The sequence below is a fragment of the Mus pahari genome, chromosome 23 (genome assembly GCF_900095145.1).
Source record: "Mus pahari chromosome 23, PAHARI_EIJ_v1.1, whole genome shotgun sequence".
Classification (NCBI taxonomy): Eukaryota; Metazoa; Chordata; class Mammalia; order Rodentia; family Muridae; genus Mus; species Mus pahari.
Window position 1 is genome coordinate 11,736,108 of NC_034612.1, and position 10,492 is coordinate 11,746,599.

The 10,492-nt window shown below is 43.2% G+C and overlaps 1 protein-coding gene across 1 annotated transcript in view; it reads left to right on the forward strand.

The window, feature by feature from the left end:
- Positions 1-10,492, forward strand: part of Atxn2 (ataxin 2) — a 97,878-nt gene that overhangs the window by 53,514 nt on the left and 33,872 nt on the right. Inside the window, exons 6-7 of the mRNA XM_029533865.1 lie at positions 5,686-5,810; positions 10,050-10,142. Of these exons, the coding sequence (XP_029389725.1) occupies positions 5,686-5,810; positions 10,050-10,142 (218 nt within the window). The remainder of the gene's footprint in view (positions 1-5,685; positions 5,811-10,049; positions 10,143-10,492) is intronic.

Below are 10,492 nucleotides of genomic sequence, written 5' to 3' on the forward strand. Positions count from 1 at the left end.
GAGAGAGAGAGAGAGAGAGAGAGAGAGAGAGAGAGAGAGAGAGAGAGAGAGCGCTAGTGCGAGCACCTGGGGCTTGGTTTTATTTTGATACCTTAGTTCTTTCTGTTTCTCTACTTTAAAGTTTCCAGTTGAAGGAACAACTATAGTCTATGATGAGACTCCTCAGAGCCTTGCATTTTGTGGTTATGTGTTGATGATGATCTTTACAGTGTGTAAAACAAACTGTTTCCTGACATTTAATCAGGTAAATAGTAAATGTGTTTTGTTCAGTGGGCTTAGTCATTCAGAATGGATGGTATTTGCTATTGGCCTTTTTTCCCCAGACGAAACAGGTGCTGTTATGCAGAACCGAGCTGTGTATTTCTGGCATGCACTGTGTTGTGGGGAGGGTCTTGATGCATTAGATGTAAGTTTTCAGTAACCTGTGTGGCAGAGGTTGGTTTCCAGATGACCTGCTTGTTTTGTTTCCAACAGAGTAGTATTTCACTAGGTACCAGTACCCTTCACCATCTTGTGTAGCAGCTTACACACGACCACAGCCATCATAACCCTCATGACACTGGTCTTCTGGTCTCCTGCCCTCCTGTGTTTCTTGTCTTGGTTGTTTTTGTTTTATCTTTAAGATGTATTTGATTATTTTATGTAATGAATTAATTAATCAGTTAATTTAATGTATGTAAGTACACTGTACCTGTCTTCAGACACACCAGAAGAGGGCATCAGATCCCATTACAGGTGGTTGTGAGCCACCATGTGGGTGCTGAGAATTGAACTCAGGACCTCTGGAAGAGCAGTCGGTGCTCTTAACCACTGAGCTATCTCTCCAGCCCCAAAGTTAACCCATAAACCTCACCCACCCAAGGACCAGGTAACTTCCTAGAATTCTGGGGATTGTACAGAATGAAAAGTATGGTGGCCATATGGGTTTGTTCTTTAAAGTTCCTACAACACATGTCTCAGGGCCAGTCGACTGGGAGAGATCCTGACCAAAGTCATTCCTGCTCAGTATTTGAATAAATTTGGCTCAAAAGTGTGGAACTGGTTTTCCTCTTTGAATCTCAAGATTTAACATTTGGAGGCCCCAGTGAGATAAGAGAGGCCTTTCCACCCCAAATTCTGGAGCTAGGATTTCACTCTGGTTCCCCCACCCCCACCCCCATGTCCATGCTGGGAACAGTGAAATAGCAAGCATTTTTTATGGTAAGTTATAGAAGCCTTCTTTAGCTAGTTTCCTGTGACCGTTTTCTGCCTGATTTTTGAATTCTAGCTTCTGGGGTATTTTATTTGGGGATGGGGAGGACCTGACAAGCTCTGTATACTCCATCACCTCCACCCCGCTTCAGGGCAAAGGGAGACATCCCACAACAGTTTCTATGGCCTTGGCTGTTCTATAATTAGCTTTGTAGAAAGGGTCGGCATCAAACTCAGATTTTTGCCTGCCTGTGCCTCCATTTCCTGAGTGCTCAGGTTAACATCATGGCCCACTACCTCCTGGCTTTATTTTAAATTATGTATATGTGTGGTATGTGCACGTGCTCTTGGGTGTCCATGTTGACCATAGGTGTGGGACCTGCTACAGCTGGAGTTAACAGGTGGTTGTGAGCCATCCAGCGTTGGGGTTGGGTTATCTGGAAGAGCAGTATGTGCCGCTGTTAACTACTTGAGGCATCTCTAGTGGGGGACAAGATCTTACTTATCATGGGCTGACTTGGAAGTTTTTATGTAGATGAGCATGACTTTTAATTTCCGTTTCTCCTGTCCTCACCCGGAACATACTGGGGATGGTAGAAATTGTGCTGTTGTGTATGCCCAGTGTACTTCCGTATTTTGTAACAGAAAAGAGAGATCGTTTGTATGCCATTGCACTTGTCTGTGTACTGTGTATACTTGTGATGCAGGGGCTTGAAAATGAGCCTTGTGCATCACAGCCATGCACTCTGCCCCCAGCCATCCCCGGTCCTGTCTGTTCTGGTCAAGCTGGTCCTCCTGCAGCTTCAGGCCTTTGCTGTTTTTAATTAACCAGGCATGGTGGCAGAGGATTATAATCTGAGCATTGGCATGCTGAGACAGGAGAATTGCCATATGTTACAGTTTAGTCTAGGTTGCATACTGAGATTGTGGTCATTCTAGGCTGTTACAGAGTGAGCTCCAATCTCAAGAACAAACTCAGCTGGATGGTAGTAGCACATGCCATTAATCCCAGCATTTAGTAGGCAAGAGGCAGTCGGATCTCTGGTTTCAAAGCCAGCCGGGTCTACAGATCAAGTTACAGGCCACACAGAGAAACCCTATCTCTAGAGAGAGGAAAAAACACCCAAAACACATTCCTGATTCTATGTGAACACTCAGTTACCATGCGTGATTTCCCTTTCTTTATGCATGTAGTAGGGGAAATGAAGCAAGCTGAATAAAAATGCCCTCTTAATGCAGCCTACAGTGTAGACAAGAGGAGCCTGCCTGATCTGGTAATTGTTCTGGCCCACTCTTCCCTCTGTAGCTGTCTCCTGAATAGGCTGCTTGCTGTCTTTCCTTGCTCTGGATCAGAATGCAGACAGTAGGTAAAAGTTGGGGGTTGGCTTTTGTGGGGGTTTTTGTTTGGTCTCTTCCCCTGCAACCCTCACGATATTCCAGCTGGCCCCGGCTGGCCTTGTTCTCAGCTTTGACAAACTCTCTGACATGGAGCTCTGAAATCTCGCCACAGGACTCGCTAAGTTCCCACTGGTGGGTCACTACCTCGCCAGCCCTGCTCTTCCAAATTCCCAGTCTTTTGGGGTACATTTCTTGCAAACCCACACTTTGCAGCCCTACCTTTCTTTCTGGAACCCAGTTGAGTTGCCACGTGAGGGAAAACACCACACAAACTTAGTTCAGGATCAACAGGTAATTCAGTTGCTGAGCGCAACAACTAGCATCCTAATCTTGTAAGCCATATTAAATATCAATCACCATCTAAATGGGGACCACTTGTAACTACATCTTGTCCTCCCTCAGTCCCAGTCCAAAGCCCTCCTGGGTAAGCTTAGTTAACATCAGAATACAAACATACAAACAGTATCAGGGCTATCCATAACACTTTCAGCATCAGGGCTATCCACAACACTTTCTCTTTTGTCTTTTTTTCTTTTTCTTTTTCTTTTTCTTTTTCTTTTTCTTTTTTTTTTTATTTCTTTCCACAACACTTTCGAGAAGAGCTTTTGATTCATCCTACACCTGCTGCAATTTTTCTACACCTCCCCCATAACAAGGCCAGCTGTGGTAGACATCTATATCCCCTGCTCCCTAAGTCTGAAGATGAATAATCACAGAGTTGTAGGCTGCCGGACCCGACTCTTTATGTAACAAAGTTCTGTCTCCAAAAAAGGAATATAATTTGTGTGGCTGTGAGACATCCTATGCTTTTAACTTTTATGATAATGTCTTCCTTTTCTGTGTTCCTTTTCCTGTCTGTGTCTGTCTACCCCACCCCCCTTCCCTCCTTCCCTCCTCCCTCTCTCCCACCCTACCTTTTTTTTTTTTTTTTAAAGGTAGGATCTTATTGTATGTATTGTACTGTAGTGAACCTCCTACCAAGCCTCCCAGTTTGGGGGTTCAGCTCCCAGCTTTGAATTTTAACTTCCTAAATTAGAATGTTAGTTTTTATACTGAATTTGTGTTGATGTTGATGTCTTGCTCATTTTTGCTTTTGCCACCCTGGTGAGTGACATGTTAACAGGGTTTTGTTTTTGAACGTTGTTGGAGCTTTTGTGTAGAGATGAGTCTGAATGATTCTAAGTGCCCTGGAATCTACTTTTGTGGTTTTAGTTCCTTCTAGTTGAAGAGATCTCAGGATCCTAACAAATATTTGTTTGCCATTATTGTTGGAATCTCTCCTCTTCCTGAAGGTATACATGAGTAAATTCAATTTATTTTTCAGTCAGACTCACTTTCTTTTTTTTAAAAAAAATTATTTATTTCATGAATACGAGTACACTATAGCTGTCTTCATACACACCAGAAGAGGGCATCAGATCCCAGCCCCAATAAACCTTTTAAAAATTGATTTACCAGCTGGAGAGATGGCTCAGCAGTTAAGAGCACTGACTGTTCTTCTAGACATCCTGAGTTCAGTTCCCAGCAACTACATCTGTACTGGCACACAACCATCTGTAATGGGATCTGATGCCCTCTTCTGGTGTGTCTGAAGACAGCTACAGTGTACTCATATACATGAAATAAATTAAAAAAAATTTTTTTACTCAGGTGTATCTTGATCTGAGTGTAGGTGCCTGCAGGAATCAGAAGAGGATGTCAGATCTCCTGAATGTGAAGTTAGAGATGTTTGCTCCCAATATTGGTGCTGAGAGCTGAAGCTGGATCTTCTGTAAGAGCAGAGCCGTCTCTCCAGCTCTATAACTTAATTTTTACCAATAGTTGGTAGAGCTGTCGGATGATGTAGGATGGGGCTTGAGTAAAGCTAGCAGGAAGTAATGAGGCTGGCTAGTTAGGGCGGTTTGTGGCTTCCAGCGGCTGGGGGTTGGGAGATGAGCAGCATCTTACCCTCTGCAAAAAGCTTTATCCCGAGGGCAGTTCCATTCTGCTGTTGCTCTGAGGGCTCCCTGTGTGCACTCTTTGTCCTTATCATTGATAGTGACCGGAGACATTTGCTTGAGGTCTTGTATGCATGGTGCACATTCTTGTCTATTTGCCCCTCATTTGGGAATACAGGTGGTTAGGGCTAGCTACCGTGCAGTGCTCTGCTTAACACTTTCCACCCACGTCTTACTCTGGCAGTACCTTGATCCTTGGTGATACTGATACATAGCGGTGCCAGATCAAACACCTTGAGGACTCACTTATGGAATAATTCTACAGCTTAATGGTATTTTATTCTCCTACTCGTTGCAGTAACTTGTAATAAGGGTTCAAGAATTTGGGAGCTTGTGGTCTCTGGCAGAGCAGGTCAGAAACATTCCTGTGCTAGATGTGTGACCATGAGCATTCCTGATGCTGTTCAGCTCTTCAACTCTCAGCTGTAGAGCAGTAAGGTCAGCTGAGCATCTAAGTGCCAAACCTTTTCATAAGCTAGACTCCTCAAGGGATATTACAAGGAGTGGGATTGGGTGCATGTGAGCCTGGGCTGTTAGAAGTACCAATGAGGCTGCTGTAGACAGCAGCACTGCAGAATCTGAACAGCTTCTTTTTTGGTTTTCTGAGACAGGGTTTCTGTATGTAGTTCTGGCTGTCCTAGAACTTGCTCTATAGACCAGGCTGGCCTTGAACTCAGAGATCTGCCTGCCTCTGCTTACTGAGTGCTGGGACTAAAGGTGTGCGCCACCACTGCCCTGCTTGAATCTGAACTTCTTAAGGTGATATTGAGGAACTGTTTTGGAAAGGGACAGATCACTTAGGAATGGTCTTACTTAATACCTGTATTGTTAGGAGGTAAGTTTGGATACTGACCCCTGCACAGAGACCTAAGCTTAGAAAGTTAAAGCCACTCTGCCTAGTCACACATGATGGGCACTTGCTGGTATCCCAGAACTAGGAAGGTGCATGCAGGAAGGACTGCTACAAGTTCAAGGCTAGCCTGGGCTACATAGACGATCCAGGGCTATACATAGTAAGACACTGTCTGAACACAAAAACAAGACAACTAATGTACTCAGCTATAGCTGCTTAGTGTCGCCTGCCTGTTGTTCTTCACAGATGCTTTTACTGACTCTGCTCTCAGCGCAAAGGTGAACGGTGAGCACAAGGAGAAGGACCTGGAGCCCTGGGATGCAGGGGAGCTCACAGCCAGCGAGGAGCTGGAGGCTCTGGAGAATGACGTGGTGAGTTCCTGCCACACCCCGGCGCTCAGTGTGAACGCGTCTCTGTAGCTCTTTCTCTGTCTGGGCGGCTGGTGAAGTGGGAGAGAGGGGAGAATCCTCCCTGGCTGGAGGTCTGAGCACTCTTAGATCACTTCTTCGTGGTGATCAGGTTACTTCAGGGCACTGACAGCTACAGGGTGGCAGCCCGTATCCTTTTGAATGCCAACCTAAGGCAGGAGTGGGTAATTGTATGTTGACTTCCTCAGAAATGAGGTCACAGTGGACAAAGAGTTATCATTAAGATAGTTTGAAGTTGGGTGTGACAGCTGTGATGTTAGCACTCAGTTGTAGAAGAATAAGGGTTAAGAGTTCAAGATCAGCCTCCACTAAAGAGAATGTTTGAGGCTAGCTTGAGCTTTATAAAGACCCTGACTCAAAACAAAAACAACAAAACCCCCAAGTCAGCTAGGTGTCACCTGCCTTAATACCAGGAGGCAGAGACAGACAGGTCTGCACAGCAAGTTTAAGGCTAGCTACGTCTACACAGATAGATAGTGGATGAAAAATAGCAGTCATAAGTGATAAATACTTAGGTTACATTAAAATTAAAGCTGTGCCTCAATTTCTTGAACTTAAAATTAATATCATTCTCTATAGAAACTTGCTTCTAAAATGCTCATTTACCACGTATTATTTTTTGTTTTCTCTTGGTACCCCATCTACAAGTCAAATATTAGTAAACTTTGATAGAGCATAGAGCTTATTATATTTTCTTTAATTAAAAATTTTATTTTATGCATATGGGCATATTGTAGGTGTGCCTGTGCACCTACCCCTAATGCTTTGAGAGGCCAGAGGAGTGTGTCAGAGCCCCTAGAACTAGAGTTAAAGACAACTGAATTTCCATGAGGGCTGGGAATTGTACCTGGGTCCTCTGGAAAAGCAGCCAGTGCTTATAAACCGTTGAGCCATCTCCCCAGTCCCCTTGAACATAGAGATTTAATGTTACAGAGCGCCATAAATAAGACTGAATGAGCAAAGAGCCTTCTGTTGTGCACAGAGAGCCAAGTTTACTGTTTAAGACATAGTAATGGAGGAAGTAGCATCTTCTTCTCTAGGAGCTTAGCCTCCTCAGAGCAGAGCTGCCCTGGGAAGTTAAAGGCTCACCTAGACTTAATAGAATGGTTTTCACGTGTGTGTCACTGTACCGTTGTGATGGGAAACAAGTACAATTTTTACGTTATTAGTTGGAAAGATAAGTTCATTAATGGTTTGAGGGGGAGACTGGCAGTTTATCAGAGTTTAAAATGTAAGTGTGGTTTATTCCCGTTAGTCTTACTACGAAGAATTTACTTTAGCTAGGCAGTTGGGTTCTGAGTTCAAGGACAACCTGACCTACATAGCAAGTTCTAGTTCTTCCTAGGATATCCTGTGAGACCCTGTCTTTTGTTTTTTTTGTTTTTGTTTTTAAGACTTATTTATATCATTTATTTTATGTATGTGAGTACACTAGCTGTCTTCAGACACTCCAGAAGAGGGCATCAGCTCCCATTACAGATGGTTGTGAGCCACCATGTGGGTGCTGGGAATTGAATGCAGGACCTCTGGAAGAGCAGCCAGTGCTCTTACCACTGATCCATCTCTCTAACACCCTGTTTTTGGTTTTTTGAGACAGGGTTTCTCTGTGTAGCCCTGGCTGTCCTGGAACTCACTCTGTAGACCAGGCTGGCCTCGAACTCAGATCCACTTGTCTCTACCTCCCAAGTGCTGGGATTAAAGATGTTGGTTACCACCTCCTGGCTTGAGACCCCCCCCCCCTTTTTTTTTCCAAAGGGGAAATATATAAATTTAAAATAGAAAAGAATTTATCTTAGTCCTAATATATCTATAACACATGTAAAATAATTATATGCCATGATATTTTTGCAACATTATTTCCTATCAGTAGGTTCAGTAGGTTCCCATCAGAAAAGCACAATGCTGATACTTAATAGACATTTGTGTTCCTACCAAAAACCAGTATTCAAATAGGAAAGATAGCTCATATGTTTATTAATAGGAAAAGCAAGCTGCAGAATAGCAATAAAAGTACATTGTTTGTGTGCGTATGAGAGAGAGAGAGAGAGAGAGAGAGAGAGAGAGAGAGAGAGAGGAGAGAGAGATGAGTTTTCATGAAAGGAAGCCCAGAGACGGTCTCGGTTCCGGGAGTTGAGATCTCTTGTGCAGTGCTGCTGCACATCCTTTCTCAACAGTTCTAAGAGCACACTTTTTGTTGTTGTTTTATTGGCAGTGGTGGTTTTTTGTTTGTTTGTTTGTTTGTTTGCTTGTTTTGAAACAGGGTTTTTCTCTGTAGNCCTGGCTGTCCTGGAACTTGCTCTGTAGACCTGGTTATTTGAACTCAGATCTTCCTGCCTCTACCTCGTGAGTACTGGGGTTAAAGGCCTGTGCCACCATGCTGAGCTCTGTAGTAACAGCTCTTAACCTTGGAACCATTGATTTAAGCCCGTGAAACTCCTCATAGTGGTTATTTCTATGCCTTGGAACTTGAAATCATTAGTTTTGGTAGATATTTTTCTGTTCAGTGTGATGGATCACTCTTCCAATTTAAAAAAACAAAACAAAACAAAAAAAACGTATCTATCTATGTATCCATTGCGAGGGAGAGTGTGTAGGTATGGTGGCTTGCATGTAGAGTCTGAGGACAGCTTGTAGGAGTTGCTGCTCTTCCTCCATGGTGTCCTCTAGAAAAGTAATGTTTTCTTGATTACTGAGCCTGTCAGACTTTAAAAGGAGAGTTTGATGTGAGATTTGCTGGGGACCAGGAGTTGCCTCACAAACTGCATGAACACTGATCTCAGTCAGTCAGGGATAGTTTATTAACCATTCCCCCCAGGACTGATGCATGAGGGCTGCAGATGTGACAGTGAGTCAGATCCTGTACGGCTTTCAAGCCTGAAATCTGCAAACATTTGTGCCAGTCAGGATTTGGGGATAGGGCACTTCCTTAGGAACTTGTCTTTGGTGTATATTTACCTTGCTTCCATTGGTTGGTGTATTCAGCAGTGGCAAGGACTTGCCTTGCCTAACATTCATGTCTTAACTTGCCAATCAGGGTGTCAGTTACCCATTGTACCTACCTTTTTCTACCAAGTAGGATGTTAATTCCCAAGGAGATCTTGGGGACTTAAACTTTACTTAACCCCTACTCAAAATGGATGTCTTATTTTCAAAAGCTTCTTATATTGGTGCAGGTGTTTCTCTTATGTCAGCATCCTTCCAAGGGGCTGCTTATAAAAGCAAAATCCCTAAAATAGGTGTAGGAAGTGCTGCTGGGTGGTTGGTTTGGGTCCAAGCTATTGTGGCTAACTATCCAAGCAGTTCTACTGGCTTCTGTTGTGATTGGTCTCCAAGATCACCAAAGCATGGAAGTTAACAGAACCTGCAATCAAGTAGATCATGAGAAAGTTTCCTTGTGACGTTAGTCACTGCACAAAACGGCAGACTAGACAGGTAACAGTTACCTGGGCCTTACCAAGATTGATCGGCACCCAAGATTCTCGCTGTATTTTCCTCATTGCTTCAGGTTTACAAGTCCAGCCTATGTTTTGATAGTGGCAGTTTAGTCCTTCACCTATGGAGGGAAACAGCACTGAGTTTGGAAGTAAGGACATGGGACCCATAGCTGTTGCTGAGATCTTCAAAAAGCTTTAAAGCATAACATGTGTGACATCCCATTTGCCTGCCTGTGGCTTTGTGCTGACCTTCCTCACCTGCCTAGGGGAGGGGAAGGGTTTTGTTCTGCGTGGAAATGTAGGCAGGAAAGGTTTAACTCTGCTTGTAAGGAATTCTGTTAGGACAGGTGAAGGAGAAGCCTCTGAGCCAGAGGCACTGGGTCTCTGACAACTCATGTAATCCCCGCTGAAGTAAAGGGTGAGATGTGTAAGAGGGAAGCTCTTCCTAAAGAGTTGGGTTGGGTTTGGTTTAATATAGGGCTTTTTTTTCCTTTTTCTCCTCCTCTTCCTCCTCCTTTATTCTTTCTTCTTCTTCTTTCCTCCTCCTCCTCCTCCTGTCTTAGTCCCCTTTGTGCTGGTATAACAGGTATGAGCCGTATCTGGCTTGTCTTTAATGTTTTCTAAAGTAAAGTTTGGCCCTTTTGTAGGGAAGGAGTCAGAGTTAGAGCCAACTAGTATAGTTTGCTAGATGTTCCTATAAGCAATGATTATAGCTGAATTGAAAAGTTGACCTTCATTTTCCTTCTAGTCTAATGGATGGGACCCCAATGATATGTTTCGATATAATGAGGAGAATTATGGTGTGGTGTCCACATATGATAGCAGTTTATCTTCATATACGTAAGTTCACAGAGTTCCTTTTTATGCATTTTAGTGTACTTGTCTTTGATTTTCATCAGCTTAAATTACTTTGTTAACTAATTATTTAATTTTAAATTAAACAACAATATCACATTGTTTCTATTAACTATACAGACTGACAGACTCACATTAAAACAGCGAATACATGTTGTTTCCTTACCGATCCTTAGTTTTCTGGTCAAAATACATTTTGTCTGTTTTTTTTGTTTTTGTTTTTTTGGTTTTTTTTTTAGATTTATTTATTTATTTATTATATGTAAGTACACTGTAGCTGTCTTCAGACACTCCAGAAGAGGGCGTCAGATCTTGTTACGGATGGTTGTGAGCCAC